This window comes from Mustela nivalis, assembly GCF_964662115.1.
Source record: "Mustela nivalis genome assembly, chromosome: 6".
NCBI lineage: Eukaryota > Metazoa > Chordata > Mammalia > Carnivora > Mustelidae > Mustela > Mustela nivalis.
Window position 1 is genome coordinate 16134786 of NC_139025.1, and position 18655 is coordinate 16153440.

Consider the following 18655-nt stretch of genomic DNA (forward strand, 5'->3'; position numbering starts at 1 on the left):
ACCAGGTGCGAATGTTCGCTCGCCTTCTTCGCCTTTCCCGCCTCCCCTCCCCCGGCCGCGGCCCCCGCCTCCCCCCTCGCTGCACCCTCGGTGTTGGCTGCAGCCGGCAAGCAGTTCCCGTCAATCCGTCCCCCCTTACACAGGATGTCCATATTAGGACATCTGCGTCAGCAGGTTTCCACGGCCGTTCCCTGCGGTCGTGGGGGGAGCCATTCCCGGAGTCCCTCATCATAGGGGGTCCCCGAGACGCCTAAGACCCAGATTGTTAAACACTCAGGGGATAAGGAGTCAGGCCAAGACGGAAGGCGGGGAGAGGCGAGGGCGGCGGGGGCGGCAAGGAGGCCGCAGAGGTGTCCACGTCCGCTCGCCACCCCCCTCGCTCCGCGATGGTAGCGCCCATGACGTATGTGGGGGCTCATTCATAGAATGCTGTTAAAAGGGCAGTGGCTGCGGCGCCTCGTACTCCAACCGCATCTGCAGCGAGCAGCAGCGAAGCCGAGACAGAGCCGGCGGCGGCGGCGCAGCGAACGAGCCGTGACCGCGCTCCTACCCAGCTCTGCCCGGCGGCTCCTACCTGTCTCTGCCCCCAGCCCCTCGCCCCGGCCCGGACTCACCGCGACCATGATGTTCTCTGGCTTCAACGCCGACTACGAGGCGTCCTCCTCCCGCTGCAGCAGCGCCTCCCCGGCCGGGGACAACCTCTCCTACTACCACTCACCGGCCGACTCCTTCTCCAGCATGGGCTCGCCCGTCAATGCGCAGGTGAGCCTGGCTTCGCGCCGCCGCGGGGCCCGGGGTCCGGGGGTCCCCGGGGAGGAGACAGCGGGGCGGACGCTCGGGAAGACGAGTCGCGGACCCCTTCGACAGGGGTGGGAGGCTGCCCCGGCCGGAGCAGCCCTGTGTCGGGAGCCCCGGACTTGTTCGGAGCGCACGCACGCTTGTCGTAGTAAGAACTGATCGCTTTCTGCCGCGGCGGGCTGCTCCTGGGCTGCCCTGGGACCGCGCTCTCTGCCTGGTCTCTGACATTTCGCTGGGGCAAAACGTGTCCCGAGCAAAGACTCGCGAACTAGAGCCCGGCTCCTCCGGGAGGCGACAGAAAGCGGCAATCCCCCCCTCCCCTAGCAGCCTGGAGCAGGGAGGAGGGGCGGGGGAGGAGGGTGAAGCCGGCGGGTGTGTAAGGCAGTTTCATTGATAAAAAGCGAGTTCATTCAGGAGACTCCGGAGCGGCGCCTGCGTCAGCGCAGACGTCAGGGATATTTATAACAAACCCCCTTTCAAGCGAGTGATGCCGGAGGGATAACGGGGACGCAGCAGCAGGGTGGAGAAGAAAGGCAGCGCGTTGCGGATTTCTTGAGAGGGGACGTGGAGACCTTCCATCCAGGACGAGGGGCATATACAAAGTCCCGAGCCGCCCGGGGCATGCTGCTTCTCCCTCTCTCTCCCTGCGGCATGCGGCACTGGAAACTCGGCTCGCCCCACCTGTGTCCGGAACCTGCTCACTCACGTCAGCTTTCCCCTTCTGTTTCGTTCTAGGACTTCTGCACGGATCTGGCGGTCTCCAGTGCCAACTTTATCCCGACGGTGACTGCCATCTCCACCAGCCCGGACCTGCAGTGGCTGGTGCAGCCCACCCTGGTCTCCTCCGTGGCCCCATCCCAGACCAGAGCCCCCCATCCCTATGGAGTCCCGACCCCCTCTGCTGGGGCTTACTCCAGGGCTGGAGTCGTGAAGACCATGACGGGAGGCAGAGCTCAGAGCATCGGCCGGAGGGGCAAGGTGGAACAGGTGAGGAGTTGTTCAGCACCTCTGTAGGGGGCATGGGTTGGCCTTGGTGGAGATGGGGAGCACAGGACACAAGGGAAAAGCCACTACACAGAATTCACTATATATCCTCAGTGGGGAACCCTGGCTCCAAGCCATTTCCATCTCAGGCCAGACTCTGATAGTCCTACCCCAAGAAATGCTCTAAGAGTTTGTTCCCTAAGACATTCCTATCTCCTGCTTGTAGACTGGGCTCCTCTTTTGTTCTCTTGCTGAGGATCTTATTGTAAATGCAAGTCACACCCACCCCACAATGGCAGGTTAGAAATGGCTTCCTAGCAGAGGTGCCGGGAAGCTGGCAAGCAGCAGGGTGAATGCACGGGGGTGAATGAACAGAGCTAGCTGATGGCAGACCTTGTTACTGACTGTTGGTCTTTCCGAAAATTATTTTTCTAGTTGTCCCCAGAAGAAGAAGAGAAAAGGAGAATCCGAAGGGAAAGGAATAAGATGGCCGCAGCCAAGTGCCGGAACCGAAGGAGGGAGCTGACGGACACACTCCAAGCGGTACGTGGATCCTGTGGCTCACTCCTTTTTTCAAACTTAGGGGCAGAGTTGGAGACTGGGTATAGGGGAGCAGGGTCATTGAGTAAGCCCGTGTCTTACACTTTGCTTTATCCATCTGGATACAGGAAACAGACCAACTGGAAGATGAAAAGTCTGCTTTGCAGACCGAGATTGCCAACCTGCTGAAGGAGAAGGAGAAGCTAGAGTTCATCCTGGCAGCTCACCGACCTGCCTGCAAGATCCCCGATGACCTGGGCTTCCCCGAAGAGATGTCTGTGGCTTCCCTCGATCTGACCGGGGGCCTGCCCGAAGCTGCCACCCCCGAGTCGGATGAGGCCTTCACCCTGCCCCTCCTCAATGATCCCGAGCCAAAGCCCTCCGTTGAGCCGGTCAAGAGCATCAGTAGCATGGAGCTCAAGGCCGAGCCCTTTGATGACTTCCTCTTCCCAGCATCATCCAGGCCCAGTGGCTCTGAGACCACCGCCCGCTCTGTGCCAGACATGGACCTGTCTGGTTCCTTCTATGCAGCAGACTGGGAGCCCCTGCACGGTGGCTCCCTGGGGATGGGGCCCATGGCCACAGAGCTGGAGCCCCTGTGCACCCCCGTGGTCACCTGTACTCCCAGCTGCACTACCTACACGTCTTCCTTCGTCTTCACCTACCCCGACGCTGACTCCTTCCCCAGCTGTGCGGCTGCTCACCGCAAGGGCAGCAGCAGCAACGAACCCTCCTCTGACTCGCTCAGCTCACCCACACTGCTGGCCCTGTGAGCAGGCAGGGAGGGGAGGCAGTGGGCGCCGGCAAGCGCCACTGCCCGAGCTGGTGCATTACAGAGAGGAGAAACCCGTCTTCCCTCGAGGGTTCCGGTAGACCTAGGGAGGACCTTATCTGTGCGTGAAACACACCAGGCTGTGGGCCTCAAGGACTTGAAAGCATCCACGTGCGGACTCAAGTCCTTACCTCTTCCGGAGATGTAGCAAAACGCATGGAGTGTGTATTGTTCCCAGTGACACATCTGAGAGCTGGTAGTTAGTAGCATGTTGAGCCAGGCCTGGGTCTGTGTCTCTTATCTCTTTCTCTTTAGTCTTCTCATAGCATTAACTAATCTATTGGGTTCATTATTGGAATTAACTTGGTGCTGGATATTTTCGAATTGTATCTAGTGCAGCTGATTTTAACAATAACTACTGTGTTCCCGGCAATAGTGTGTTCTGATTAGCAATGACCAATATTAAACTAAGAAAAGATATGACTTTATTTTCTGGTAGTTAGAAATAAATAGCTATATCCATGTACTGTAGTTTTTCTTCAACATCAATGTTCATTGTAACGTTACTGATCATGCATTGTTGAGGTGGTCTGAATGTTCTGACATTAACAGTTTTCCATGAAAACGTTTTATTGTGTTTTTAATTTATTTATTAAGATGGATTCTCAGATATTTATATTTTTATTTTATTTTTTTCTACCTTGAGGTCTTTTGACATGTGGAAAGTGAATTTGAATGAAAAAATTTAAGCATTGTTTGCTTATTGTTCAAAGACATTGTCAATAAAAGCATTTAAGTTGAATGCGACCAAGCTTATGCTTTTCATTCTGGAAGTTTCGTGAGATTCTGAAATGTATCGGGAGACCAGTTTGTCCAGAAGGGAGGCTCCTGGAGGAGGACACGCCCCTTTGTTTGATCTCTTATCAGAATAGAGAAGGAAACTCTAGAGCTGATGTTGGCATATCTTACAAATAATGTGTGTTCACTTGGCGGTGCTAAGATTCTCCAGCAGATTCTGGGAAGGGAGGAATTGGCTGTTCAATAGTTTTTGTGGGAACATGTCTGCCTGCTTTTTTCTCTGTTTCGAAAGTCAAAGGGGGGGAATATTTAAATCTCGCTGTGCTTATATTAAGTGGAAATGTCTTGATCTAACGGGATCCCTTTGCAAACAGAGTTAAGCTTCATACAAACCACTTTAACTTCTTATTCCCACAGAATTATGTGAGAGTTACTCCTACCTTAAAGGTGAGCAAATTGAAGAATGGTTAGAATGAATGACTTTCTCAATGTTCCACTAGTGAGATTCCAGTCTTAACTTCCTCATTCCTTACCCTATCTCTAAGGTCGAACTGTCTCTTAATAGTTGGTTAAAAAAGAAAACTTTTGAGGCCTCAATTCCTACGTACATTTAGTTGGACTATTTTTATTCTCATAAGGAAAGGAGGGCTATTGTCCTATCCCTTAGTACTAAATGCCTTAAAATTTCTAATATTTCTTGAACATCCTATGCCTGCCGTTTAGCTTACACTGGGGAAAGAGAAAACTGGCTCTGAGAATTTGAAAGAGATCTGGAACGGTACAAAACAGTGGTTGATCATTGGGTAAATAAAAAGTTACATAATAGCTCATTATGGAGAAGTCAACATGACTCTGAATAGGCTGTAACTTAGAACCTTTATCGTCTTAAAGAAGAACATGACCTTTGTCTGGGCACCTCTAGTAATGAGGACTTTACACGCTGCATGCACGAACCACAAAGAGAGGAGCCCTTTTCCCCGCTGCTCTCAGGCCCGGTGCTGGCCCCATGCTTGGAAGCTGGATCCACACCTGCCTGGTGGAAGAGAGCTTCAGTGCTAGCCTCCCAATGCTTCAGTGATAATGAAAATCACTGGGTGGTTATGGGGTGTCACACGCAGTCAAGTTGAAAGTCTTAAATGAAAATGACATTTCTGGGCGCCTGGGTGGCTCAGTGGTTAAGCCGTTAAGCCGCTGCCTTCGGCTCAGGTCATGATCTCAGGGTCCTAGGATCGAGTCCCGCATCGGGCTCTCTGCTCGGCAGGGAGCCTGCTTCCTCCTCTCTCTCTCTGCCTGCAGGGAGCCTGCTTCCTCCTCTCTCTCTCTGCCTGCCTCTCTACCTACTTGTGATTTCTCTCTGTCAAATAAATAAATAAAATCTTTAAAAAAAAAAAAAAGAAAAGAAAATGACATTTCCATTGAGGTTGATGTTCTCACCTATGACCTCCCCGTGCCTTACATGATAATTGACATTTGAAACCAACTTACTTCAGGCTCTTAAGAGCACTGATAGATCACATACCACTTGCATATTACTTTTGTCTGTCTTGCAATAATGGAAGTGACTTTAGACTCTGCTTGCTGTTCAGACGTAAATTTTCTGTAGTCTTTATTAGAGCACGAGTGGGGGAGGGGCAGAGGGAGAGGGAGAGAATTTGTTTTTTTTTTAAAGATTTTATTTATTTATTTGACACACACAGAGATAAATCACAAATAGGCAGAGACAGGGGGAGGCAGGCTCTCCTCTGAGCAAAGAACCTGATGCAGAACTTAATCCCAGGACCCTGAGATCATGACCTGAGCTGAAGACAGAGGCTTAACCCACTGAGCCACCCAGGCGCCCAAGAAGGAGAGAATCTTAAGCAGCCTCCATGAGCAGGGGTGGGGAGTTGGGGTGCTCGATTTCACAACCCTGAGATCGTGACCTGAGCCAAAATCAAGAGTCAGATGCTCAACCGACTGACCCAGGCGCCCCTCTGTAGCTTTTAAATATGGCCTAGACTAATTACAGAATTACTGCAACTAACACCCAGATCTGAAATAACAAGGTGAGATACCCTGTAAGGAAGCCAGCTGGCTCCCCTTACATGCACAGAAATAACAACCCACGGAAGGAGATTTCCCAGGTGCAGAAGTGTGGCTGGACCTCAGCCCTAGACACTGAACTGCTCCCAGGACCTGACTCATGGCCCTGTCAACCCCATGATGGCCAGAGAAAGAACACTGCTTTCCCTTTGACAGCCTTAGCCTATGCCCAGACCCTTCTTCTAGTTCACCATAACCCAGTGGAGACCAGGCTGCCCCACCCACAAGACCACATTGCTGGTCGAGGGAGAGGTACCTGCTTATGGGGAATCCTTTTAACAGGCTTCTCAAAGGCCAGAGTGTGCTCCACAGGGTTGACATCCCACCAAGCTCCCTGTGGACTGTTCTCTTCGGATCAAGAGAAGAAAGGAATTCCCTCTCTTTCAGCCAAAGGGATCTTCCCAATTCCTGAATCAGGATTCAAAAACTCCCATGGGTAACGGATTCTAGAAATGTCAACTTCCTTTGGGAAAAGACTGGTTTCTACCCACGAGATATGACTTCACGCTGGTCTTAACAAAACAACCATCCCCAAAGATATAAAAGATACATATATAATAGAAAGGGTTGGGAAAAAGGATGGGAAGGGTCATATCCTTTGGGGGGGAACATGTCTACTTTAGCTCATCAATGGATCCCCAGACCTGTCGTCGTGTCTGGTGCATAGTACAGGATTAATAAATATTTGCCTGATGGATGAAAGAATAGATCCTGTGCTATTTCCATGAGCAGAAATAAATTCCACACATATTCTCCAAATTCTCCTATTTCAAGGACACCCGGCCAGTAAGTTGGTAGAGCACGTGACTCTTGATGACAGGGTTGTGAGTTTGAGTCCCACATTGGGCTAAAAACAAACAAACAAACAAAAAAACCTCCTATAGCCAGACTCTTTTACGATATTAAGCAATGGGGATTTCATCTCTTTTATGTCTGGCTTCAAACACACGCCCCACTCTGTTCTTGGCTCCTGAAATTCATCTACTGCCTCCTCTGGATTACCTCTGCCCATTCAATTTCAAAGTAAATACCCTGCCATCGTGTTTCCAGCTCCATATTGATTTTAGGTAGAAAAAAAGAAGAAGAAAAAAAATACTTATCTATTTAAAAAATACTTGTGTATATAATAGTGGATTATAGATTCTATATCGTCTTTACACACCCCTGCATCCTGTGCAATTATTAAAATTAAAGGGTAGCATTCAGCAATTTGTTCTAATAACAGTAATTTTGTATCAACAACAACTTTCCATGTGTGAATGAAAGTAAATCAATTGCTATCTTTAATTAAAGGACAAAGGAGAGACTGAGCCGAAGTAAAAGTTCTCAGGTGATTGTTCTAAGGAGAGCACCCAAGTTTCAATGTTTTTCAAGCCAAAAAACCCTAAAACAACAACAAAAAAAATTGATCTTTAAACTGTGTATGAGATTTCGTTTAAGCACAGAATAATCTGATAATCAGAACATAAATGAGATGAGAGCACCATTTGAATGCTGAACATCAGATGGCTCTAAGGGGTGCTGTTTTGCTATTAGCATTAAAGAGCTGACTCCTCCCCATCACCTTCTAGTCCTTTTCCCCTACAGGCACCCTGCTCACCAGCCTTCCCTCCATTCTTGATGCAAAGTGTGCTTGTTCCTGCTGCAGGACTTTTGCACTTGCTGCCCCTCTGCCTAAACCTCTTTTCCAAGGCTGGCTCCTTCCCGCCATTCAGACTCAGTTCCAAGGACATCTCTGCCAGAAGGCCTTCCCATACCATTCTTCTGAAGTATTGTGCCCACTTCCTCCCCATGACTGTGTTTCACTATCCTGCTTTGTTTCCCATTGCACATGTCACTGTCTGCAACATATAATTTATGTGTTTTTTTTTTCTTTCCTCTTTTAACAAATTTCTGTCCTTCACCACTGCATTGTAAGTTCTGAATGCCCGGGACCCTATTCTGTCTTGATCACTTCTATATCCCCAGTATCTATTAGGCACTTAGATGCTCGTTAAATGGATGAAGATGGATAAATAAGTGAAAGCAGTTGAAAAATTTAAAAAAATATATCTAAAGGGAGATAAATAGAATTTAAAAATAAAGAAAAGTTGTGTATTTCACGGACTTCTTTCTGGGTAGAAGAGCACGTCCTTCGTTTAAAAAAAATTCCTTTCCAGGGTTCTACAATATTAAGGTGAGAAAGTAGCGAGCGTGGGAAGAAATTTTAAGAGGCACCCAAAATACAAGCATATAGCAGGTCAGGGACACTTCCAGACTAATTACAAATTGAGAAATTTGTTTCAACATCAAATAAAGAATGGATGTACATGTGACTATAGGTGTAATCATCTTCAAAGAAACAAACAAACCTATGTTTTTCACTCTTGTACTCTTGTTCATATGAAATTTTAGACCATCACATGTATCCACTTGAGTTCATTGGTGCCTAGCAATTGGTAAGCTAGATCATAAAGCCTGCAATTTAGTATGCATTAGCATAGAAGAATAAGGGTTAGCTATTATTACTGTCATTGTTGATATCAATATCATTATCATAATCATCGTTTACCAAGAATATGTCCAGACCTGAGGGAAAGCAGTTGGGAATAAAGTATATTGAATTCTGACGAATGAGTTCAAAGTCCCCAAAGGGAGCTGGCTGGATAGATTTCCACTTTCTTTGCATGTCGGAGACAGCGACAGAAGCATGAACTGCTTTAGTTCAAAGCAATTCATTTTAGTGGCTTCATGTAATCACTCAAGGACTAAACTCCTTGTTGCTTTTCCTTTGCCCGAGGGTGGAAAGGGCTCTTGATCATTGTCCCAGGGAGGCTGCCTGGCCTGATGGCCATCAGCTCTTCTTAATTAATAAGCCCTTTCTACATTCGTCACCCTGACAAGGCATTTAGGTTTGGTTCAATCAGTTGGGGAGGGTAAGAACCCAGAGGGGTCTGGTGGATAGTTCCATGAGGAGCCGGCCCTGGGGAAGGAGGAATTGTTAAAGGGCAGCCCCTTCAACATCCCCACGGATGGCCCAGGCCCCAGTTGCTGCCATGTTTACTTTGGGGAACAATGTGTGGTCAGATTACAGAAACAGCGGATTGGTTTTCAGGCTTTTTGATCAATTATGAGACTCTCATCACAGCTATAATTATCAAAACTATGATAAATTCATCTAGATTTGAGAAATCAGATTCAACATAGTAGAGTGGTTCAGAGCAGAGACTCAGCTTTGAATCCCAGCTCCCTGACCTTGGGCAAGTTACTTCACCTCTCTGCACCTTAGTCTTCCCAGCAGTAAAAGGAGAATAATTGTATCTACCTCTTGGGGTTGTTGCAAACATTAAAAAAAAATTATGTATTGGGTGCTTGTTACAGTGTAGATAGGTTAGCTATTATTTATTATCTCTATAATTAAGGGAGATGGGGGTCGGGGAGAAAATATTTACCCTCTGGAGCAAGCATGGGCTTCATTTAATTCAATTAAAAAAAAGATTCTGGGTGTCTATTATGTATCAGGTGCTGGTTTCAGATGTGATCAAGACGCAGCCCTGTACTCACGGAGTTCATGGCCTAGGAAGGGAGAAAGACATGTAAACACATACATCATAATACATTGTGACAGTGAAAACAGCAGGTACAACGGTTGCACAGAAGAGGGAGTGATGACCTCTCTTTGGGGGGAGTCTCTGAGCCGGTGACCTCCAAGCGGGGCTTTGAAGATGGATGGAGTTTGCTAGGTGAGTGAGTGTCAGGTAGAAAAGATTCCTGGAGACAGAGGGCTAGCACTGTAAAGGCACAGACTCATAAAACAACACACTTGCCTTTGCTGGACTATAAAATGTGGGTGGAGGGGGGAGGAGGAGAGGAAGGGGGATGTAAATTATAGAGCATCGTATAAGTACACTTGATTTCATTTACATTAATATTGCAGCATCAAAGTGGAAGGGGCAGGAGATAGGTCAAGAAGAGGTAACTGTGGCCAGATCACGAAGAGCCTGGTATTTACTTGCTTCAGTTGTGTGTAGGCTGAACGGAGGCAGGGGTGGTGGGAATGGAGAGGGAACAAGAGGTAATAAAGGAGTAGGGGTGTTGGGGCTTAGTGATGGAGTGGATGTGGGGAGTGAGGGAGGGAGAGGATCCAAGCCACTCTCAGGTTCACTGGGCCGACACACAAGGAAGCTGTATGACTGAAGATAGCATGAAGGTAGCAAGAAGAGCCGGTCTGGGGGAATGAGAAGGTAAGGTCTGTGTTGTACATGTGGAGTTGGCTGTGCCTGTGAACATCCAGGGGGGATGTGGGCAGTTGGAATCATACGCTAGAGGTTCTATGTGTGAGCTTATAGAGTCTTTATGGAGGCATGTGGCAGGGATAGAACCTGGAGCCCTAGGGTATAATATTGATAATGGCTAACATTTCACGCATGCTTGCTGTGTGCCAGGCTGTGCTGGGCATTTCCTAGGCAATGCCCAATCAGGGACTATATCTGCTTCACTCATCATTTTATGTCTCATAACAGGCATATCCTGGGTACACCGTAATGATTTTGTTCAATGGGGACTCCTGTTTTGTCCTCACAACAACCCTATGGGGCAGGTAGTATGAGGATCCTCGTTTTACAGGTGAGGAAAACGATCTAGAAAAGATTAAACTGACCAAGGTCACACACTTGTATTTAGCAGATCTGAGATTTGAGATCAGCTCTTTGTGACCATGAAGTCCAAAGTGTTCAACCACTTTGTTGGAATGTTAAAATCTGCACCTAAACATGTACTTAATGACCCACGGTAAGACTCAAACCCCTTTGAGACTACCACACCCCGAGTGGGTTTCAAAAATCTCAGACCTCCCTTTCTAGCTTCAAAACTCTGATGTCAGAGGACTCCTGTGGAGATGCGCTGGAGGGGCATCTTATCATTTAGTCTGAAAGGCCTGAGAAGTGGATGTAGTGCGACACCGCCAACCAATTATCACCCAGTTAGCAGCCTGAAACAACACGCGTGTCTTCTCTCAGTTTCTGTGGACTCACCGCTTTAGCTCTGTCCTGTGTTCAAGGTCGTCTCACAAAGCCGCACTCCAGGTGTCAGCCAAACTGAGTTTTCAGCCAGATGCTTGAGTGGAGAAGAGTCTGCGTCTGAGCTCATTCTTGTCCCAGGCTTTATTTCCTCAGGATTATATACCTAAGGCCTGACTTTCTGCTGGCTGTTGGCCAGAGGCCACCGTCAGGTTGAGGAGGCGGCTTCCTCAACATGGCTGCTCACTTCGTCAAGCCTGCCAGGAGAACCTGCTAGCGTGTGCTGGTAAGATGGATATCTGTCTATATAGATCTCCCTTATAAAGCAGGAGATATAGGTAGATATGTAAATATTGCATATTATATATCATGGGAGTAACATCCCAACACCTTTGCCATATTCTATTGCTTAGAGGTGAATCTTAGGTCCCATCTGCACTCAAGGGGAGGGATTTACACAAAGGCGTGGACACCAGGAGGTAGGAATTACTGGGGGTCCGCCCCAGGGTCCGTCATCCACAAAGGGTCACATTACCTGCTCAGAATTCACAAGTAATAATAAATCCAACTAAAGTTGGTCTGCCTTTTTTTTTTTTTTTTTTTTTAAGATTGTATTTATCTGCCAGAGAGAGAAAGAGAGTACACACAGGCAGACAGAATGGCAGGCAGAGGCAGCAGAGAAGCAGGCTCCCTGCCAAGCAAGGAGCCCTTGCGGGACTCGATCCCAGGATGCTGGGATCATGACCTGAGCCGAAGGCAGCGACTTAACCAACTGAGCCACCCAGGCATTCCTGTCTGCTTTTTCATTAATGCGGTGAACTGTCAATTTTAGATGTGGCAAAATACTCCTTCCTGGAAGAGTCTTCTGTTTTAAGGTCTAAACAGTTGCCCGGATTACTGTTGTTTTTCACAGTGCACACGTAAGCTTCATTTTAAAAATTACTTATCCTTTAATGCATTGTAATCTACATGGAAATAAACTCCAAGTTGTACTAACGGTTGGTCCCCAACACATGGACTTAGCTATATGCCTTCATTTAAGAGGAAGTCTGTAATGGTTCAGAGTCATTTGAAATTGTTTTGGGTGCAGTGCACGTCTCCAGCCCTCTGGTAGTACACAGAACTGTGTTTAAATAGATTTGAAATAAACGAGGACAACAGTGACTGTAAAAACTGAGAAACTGAACTCAAGGTACTTCAGTTCTGTTATTATGTATGACCGTGTGGAGATTTTGTGTTTAAAATTTAATGCTGTGAAGGAAACGATGCAAACTGAGACGTGCGATGTTTTCATTTGGTAAATACACATCGCAGCTAGTACAGGAAATACTTAATTGCATTTAATATTAACTTTAGAGCGGAAAATTCCCTTACGATTATTTATTGTAAAACTGAAGAACGAATCAAGAAAACAAAACATTACAACAGTATATTTTGGTCGTTGCCTAATGCTTGGTGAGCTACTGTTTTGCTGCTTAGGAATAAAAATAGCCAGTCCCAGCTTGGCTCACCATGTGCTGGACCCTTCCAAACACACTCACTCACGCTCACCCGGATCTGTATGAACTCGTTCAAACGATCCTAGCAGGTAAGACCAGCTATTAATCATATCGATAAAATACTCTGGGGGCACAGAAGGACGGTGATCTCCTCCAGATCATCCAACTAGGGCGGCAGAGCTGGAATTTGGACCCGGTCCCGTGGCTCCAATCCCTGAATTCTTAGCCGCTGGGGAGAAAAGACAAAGCGAAAGCAGCATCCCCAACAGCCCTGCAGACCGATGGGAGCCCTCCACAAAGGACAGGAGGGCTGCTTTCCATTCCGGACCTGGCCCTGCTGGATCCTGGGCGGAGGGAGAGCTGGCTTCCCCAGGGGCTGCTCCCTCGGCGTCCCCTCCTCTGCCATCATCTGCCAGGCCCAGGTTTCTCCTTGGCCCTTTCCAGCTTCCGGCCGTTCGCGCCAGGCCAGGTCGCAGGGTCAAGAGCTCGCGAGCCCTCTATTTACTGTTTGGTTTCCATGGTGACACGTAGGCGCCGTCAGCGCCTCCCGTCACAGGCCCCGCAGCGCGGCCCCCACCCGGCGCCGTGACGTCTGCCCGCCGCTTCCGCTCTGCCCATATTTGGCTTCGCCCGCGAGCCGCGGGGAGGGGAGGAGGCTGCGAGCCGGCCTCCCGCCTCGTCCCGCCCCCTGCTCCCGGCCACGCCCCCGCGGGGTGCTGGCGCGAGCTGTGTGTCACGCGCCCCCCGCCCCCGCCCCTTCCCGCAGATCCGAGGTGCGGCGAGGGACGGGGGCGTTAGGGACCCCTAGAGAGGGCGTGGGTGATCGGATGAGCTCCGAGGTCTCTCAACAATCTTGCAGGCAGGATTGGCGGCTGTCTCACCCGTCCCGGCTGGGTGAGCCCGCTTCACGATTTTGTCACTCGGTGCCGGAAATCAGGGAAACAGCCGTCCCCAGCCGAACCCTAGTTTGTATTTTATAGGCTCGAACTGCAAATTCTCGCCCATGGGGCGGTGGAAAGCTTTGAAGCCGGAGGCTCTGGGATCAGTGCTGCCCCTTGGGGGATAAGTGACCTTGGGAAGGTCACTTCCCTTTACCCGGCCGGCCGGCTAGAAGGAACTGGTGGGGGTGGGGGGCGTGATCGCGCTGTTTGCAGCAGTCTCAGGTGTGTGAGGGGGGTCGTCCGTCACCTTAGAACTGTTCCCTATCCCCATGGCGTCATGGAATGCCCTTGAAGCTCGTTGAGGACCCCTACAATTCCGATCCTGACAGTAGCCGGAATTGGGTGGCTCTTGCAGCCTCGCTGGGCTGAGGCGCTTAATTCACTCAGTTAACGGATGACTGAATGGGATCCCAGGCAAATTACCTTCGGATTTCACCTTCATAAATCCGGATCCCCGCAATTCCTCTTGCAGGCGGAAGGAAGAATATTGCGATGATTAATAACCGCGCAGCAGGGTTGCTGAGGTAAAGCGATTTGCAGATGTAAAGGGCAATAAGCATTCCTGGGAGGAACCCAACCAGATTCCAGAAGCCTCGGCGGGAGCCGTGGGTGTACGCCGCCAGGCCCCGAGGGCGGGTGGGGAGGGAGGCGGGCAGTGCCGCAGAGGCCCCTGCGGGGGACTGACTGCGGGCGCGGGGCTGACTCTTCAGGGGGCTCAGTCGCGCGCCCCTCCTCCCGCCGATTCCCCAGTTTCTCTGGCCAGAGGACTGCGTGTTTTCCAGAACATCAGAGCTGGAGCGCACAGCGGACATTTCCCCCTACTCCAGCCTTTCCGTTTCACAAATGGGGATACCAAGGCTCCGAGAAGTAGGTTCATCCTTCCAAACGTGCACAGCTGGTTGGAGACAGATGAAGACGAGGATTTCTGGCTTCAAACCAGAGTGCTTTCCATCTCACCTCTAACCCCAGTGCTCTTGTGGCTTGGGGACCCTGCTGCTTGGCTCCGGTGGTGGGGTGTGCAGTAGAGCCAAACACTGGCTTTGGGCCTCCTAGAGGACGCCAGTGGGACACCTGCTCCTCCGCACGGCTCACAGCCTGACCCCAGGACCTGCAGCGATGGCCAGGAGGTGTGAACTGCCAAAGCCACAAATATGCCTCCTTAACAGGGGGTTGGAACGGCTTTTCTCGTCCAGAGAACCCGAGTTGGCTGTCCTGAAACCAGTCTTGGACCAGCAGCTGGTCGTTCTTCACAGTTACCCAAGCCCTGCATGAAGCTTTTCGCAGCCAAGACATGAGCAGAAGGCACGGAGCCCGAACCCGTGGGAACCCGTTTTTGCGCACTGGAAGGTCTTTTCATGGCACATAGCGGTTAGATTTTGTAGGGGAATGTCTCTGTCTCTCTTCCCTTTTCGTCCCAACCACTTCCTCTTACATCTCACATTCTATTTCTTCGCTAACATCTAGACCGAGTACGAAGGCAGCTCAGACTGAGAAGACCCGGCCTCAGGGATCCCCACCGGCTGGTTAGAGGAGTCTGGGATCCTTCCCCTCTGATTGTACTCGGAGCTAGAGCGGTAGAAGCAACAGCTCTGCCCCCTGGTGGACATGGGAGGCACAGCGCCCTTCTCCAACTCAGAAGCCCCACCGTGGTGCTGCAGGAGAGGAAGGAAGCCCTCTTGGTTCCCTCTGATAGAGCAAAATTTGGCACAGGAAAAATAATCCCTTTCTGGCTTAATTCTGATGATCTGGTCAGTTTGGATGCAGAAAAGATTTGTATTGTTTCTCTTGCCTGGACTCTGCTGTTCCTTCGTGCTATCCAAACCCCTACCCCTTTTCTAATCCCTGTTTCAAGTTCTGCCTCCTTCATAACAACTTTTCTGACTCTCCTCGCCTATATGTCTTCTAAATACAGCGGTGCACAGACCCAGCATGCAGAGTGCACATTTACATATGTCTTCAGTGTTGTTTCCTTTGAGGGTGGGAAGCAGGTTTTGTGTCTTCGTGTTCGTAGACTCCATGTTGCACAGCACAGGGCTGGGGACAGAAACTGCTCTCAGTAAGCTCTTGCTGATTAATTGATACATTAATTAATTAATCTCTGCAAACACAAACTCTAAGCCTTTGCTTCGACAGACCTTCCAGAACTGTCAGATCTTTGGGGGACTCTAGATAGTGACCTAACCAAATATCGCCTTGCACAATGAGTAGTTCCACAAAACCAGTTTCACAAGAGAACACCACCAAGACCCAGAGAGGGATGAGGAAGTTCGAAGCAGACACTCAGGGAGAGACTCGGAGGGAAGCGGGTGGCCATGTGGGAAGGCCGAAGGACAAAGAATTTGGAGGGAGAGGCCTCTGCTCCTGGGCTCAGAGAGGCAGCCCAAGAATTGATCAGCCCAGGCCACCTGCTGTGTGGCTTTAGGCAAGCTTACTCCCTCTCTGGGTGTCAGTTCCTCATCTGTATAAATAAGTACCCATCTCCTAGCAATAGGAGGAGGATAAATTGAGTTGCTATTTGCCAAGTGCCGGGCACATAAGTACTATATGACGGTTTGTAAATGAATTTTCCAGCTCAGGTGTCTTGAAAATGGGATAGGATACGATCTCTAAGTTGGTTCCCTTCGCACCAGCCTTCCAGGACAGCACATGAACTTTGGGGTCAGGCAGGCCTGAGTTGTCTCTTGTCTCTGTGAGCAGTTGTGTGACTTTGGGAAAATTGCTTTATTTCTTGGAGCCTCGGTGTTCTCATCTGTGACATGAGGATGATTGTGTCCACCTCAAAAGACGGGTGTGTGCGCTGCACGCTTGGACAGTACGTGGCATAGAGGAGCTTTATAAACAGAAGTGGTGGTTATTGCAGACCAGAGGAGCCATACATGGAGGAGAAGAGGGTCTCCAAAATCTAGGACGTTTTGAGAAAGAGAACATATAGGCCAGCTCAGCCCCGGAGCCTGAGGTTTGCGGCAGGCGGGGGAGGCCCTGGGTCTGGGCCATGACTGGATATCACAGGCGCTGAAGAAACCCAGAACGGTTTGACTTGCACATCAGCTCTAGGAACATTTTCTGCCCGAGGCCTGTGCTGAGGGTGTGGACGCGGTGGGGCGAGGTGCCAGCTATAGGCCCTTCTGCTCTCCTTCCCAGGAGAGAGGACGGTAGTAAGACAGGGCGTGGGCAGGGTGGGCCTCGGAAACCTGTCGCCGTGGAGCGCGCGTGTGTGGGAATGGCCCAGAGACACCTGCCCGGTGACCCGGACTTCCAGGACCGGTGCGGCCCTCCCTCGCGGCAGAACCTGCCCGCACAGCTGCCATTCCCAAACCTGTCCCAGGACACCCGGACTGACTGCCGGCAATTCTCCAAGGGCCGTGGGAAGGAGGGTGATGGTAGTCCTGAAGCCAAATTAACCTTACTTCCCTTCAGCTGCAGGTGTGGAAAAGCACTAAATGGAATATGCAAATGTTGTTTGTATTCCTCTGAATTCTTTTCGAAGTGGAGGGGGGGGAGGTTGCAAAATCCCAACCATGATGGGGTGTTGCAATCCCAAGCACGCTGGGAATCACTCTTATTATGGTCCTCATGCTGGTCGGCGCTTGTGCCCTGTGACCCACAAGGGTCTGTGTGCTCCCCGATGGTGGGGTCTGTTCGAAGAGAGTCACTGTTCTGGGATCCCAGACACAGTCTGAGACCTGGACAGATGCACCTTAGGGACTGTTTAGGGATCACACAGGAATCTGTAAGCCTCATTCCACACTCCTATTTCTCGTGCTAGGTTGGGCTAACATCTAGAGCAGAACTCAAAGGAAAAAATTATCTGTAAAAAACCCAAACAAACAGGACCTATCAAGAGTCACGAAGTTGCCAGTATTAGTTGTCTGTGGGGGAAGAGGGAATGTGTTTTTCTTCTTTTGCTTGTTTGTGCATTCTTGTACTTGTTTTACTTGTTTTTGGCAAATACCTATTGCTTTTGTAAGAAGAAGAGATGTTTTTTAAATGTTCCCAGCAGAGCAATTTGGTTTTTTTTTTAAATAGATAATAAATGGGAAGTTTCAAACCACTCTCTGATTTTTTGTTGTTGTTGCTGTTCCTCTCTTTCCAAAAGAAAGAGATGCTCCTGGTGTGAAACCTTTTGACAATTCAATCAAAATAAAGAAAAAAAATCACCTGTAGTCTCATCACAGAGATAATGACTGTCATTACTTTTGATTCTACCTTTCCTGTTCACTTTAGTTTTCTAGTCTTTAGTTTTTATGCTGTGGTTTTTATGAAAATAGGACCATGCTGTAATAACGTGGTGTAATCTGCTTTTTCTACACCAGAGATCATGAACACATTTTTCTGCGTGATCAGATTTAATCGCCAGTTACATAGAATTCTGGTTATAAACATCCAACAATTTAACCAATTCTGCATTGTTGAAATAGAACCTCTGGGCGGTTTCTACATTTTTTGCTGTTATAGACAAGGCTGCAAATATCTTCGCAACTCATCTTTTGTGCGCATCCAAGATTATTTCTTTTGGGGGTGGGCCGAGGGGGTGCTCCTTCTCAAGGCTTTTGAAATGCCGTTGAGCCTCACACGGTAGACTGCGCAGACCCCGTCACAAAGGGGAAGGTCATATCAGCTCACCCCGTCTTGAGCTGTGTAATTGTAAAAATTATTTACCTTTTCGGCCCTTCAATTTTTTCAACTATAAACCGGAACCATAGCAGCTAACGTAGTTAAGACGGTTGCCAGGACTGGCTCTAAAAAACGTGTCCCCACTAGGCTGAAAGCTCTAGGAAGGTAGGAACAGGGTCTGTTTTTTGCTCACGATTGTGTCCCTGAGGTCCAGGACATAGTAGGTATTCAGTAAGTATTTATTAAAACGGAAGAAGAAACTAGTTGCTTTATGACCTGTAAAACGCTTTTATATCCCTCCTGTGGTTTCGGTCTCATCGTGATTGACGCTGGCTGACTGGCTGAAGGAACAGGAGATTGGGGGCTGGGAGGGATGCCTTAAACCAGTTCCTCTTCCCCCCTCGTTTCCCTTGAGCAAGTGGGCTTCCCTTTCTCAGACTAGAAACTTGAAATCAGTGCTTCTTTTTTTTTTCTTTTTTAAAGATTTTATGTATTTATTTGACAGAGAGAAATCACAAGTAGGTGGAGAGGCAGGCAAAGAGAGAGAGGGAAGCAGGCTCCCTGCTGAGCAGAGAGCCCGATGAGGGACTCGATCCCAGGACCCTGAGATCATGACCTGAGCCGAAGGCA

At 49.2% G+C, this 18655-nt stretch overlaps 1 protein-coding gene and 3 long non-coding RNA genes across 5 annotated transcripts; 3 read left to right on the forward strand and 1 right to left on the reverse strand.

Moving 5' to 3' along the window:
- Positions 1-429: 429 nt before the first annotated feature.
- On the forward strand, positions 430-3901 carry FOS (Fos proto-oncogene, AP-1 transcription factor subunit). Its single transcript, XM_082733565.1, has 4 exons — positions 430-762; positions 1534-1785; positions 2218-2325; positions 2451-3901. The coding sequence occupies exons 1-4, from the start codon at positions 622-624 to the stop codon at positions 3093-3095; spliced, it is 1146 nt and encodes a 381-aa protein (XP_082589691.1). The 5' UTR covers positions 430-621; the 3' UTR covers positions 3096-3901.
- LOC309866138 lies at positions 3573-7379 on the reverse strand. The gene is made up of 2 exons (XR_014312431.1): positions 5301-7379; positions 3573-5043 (listed from the first exon to the last, which is right to left on the reverse strand). It is a non-coding gene; the product is annotated as an uncharacterized lncRNA (long non-coding RNA).
- A 2269-nt stretch (positions 7380-9648) lies between these two features.
- Positions 9649-11886, forward strand: LOC309866140. Its single transcript, XR_014312434.1, has 3 exons — positions 9649-9696; positions 9891-11257; positions 11804-11886. It is a non-coding gene; the product is annotated as an uncharacterized lncRNA (long non-coding RNA).
- A 39-nt stretch (positions 11887-11925) lies between these two features.
- On the forward strand, positions 11926-17580 carry LOC309866139. Of its 2 annotated transcripts, none has more exons than XR_014312432.1 (2): positions 11926-14758; positions 14876-17580. It is a non-coding gene; the product is annotated as an uncharacterized lncRNA (long non-coding RNA). The 2 variants fall into 2 exon arrangements; XR_014312433.1 differs by having other exon boundaries at positions 11926-13935.
- Positions 17581-18655: the final 1075 nt, after the last annotated feature.

Excerpts from the sequence above, each read along its gene's own strand:
- FOS (XM_082733565.1), top strand. The coding sequence starts at position 622 with ATGATGTTCTCTGGCTTCAACGCCGACTACGAGGCGTCCTCCTCCCGC. Across the intron at positions 763-1,533 it reads GCTCGCCCGTCAATGCGCAG|GACTTCTGCACGGATCTGGC; the intron begins GTGAGCCTGGCT and ends GTTTCGTTCTAG. Across the intron at positions 2,326-2,450 it reads TGACGGACACACTCCAAGCG|GAAACAGACCAACTGGAAGA; the intron begins GTACGTGGATCC and ends ATCTGGATACAG.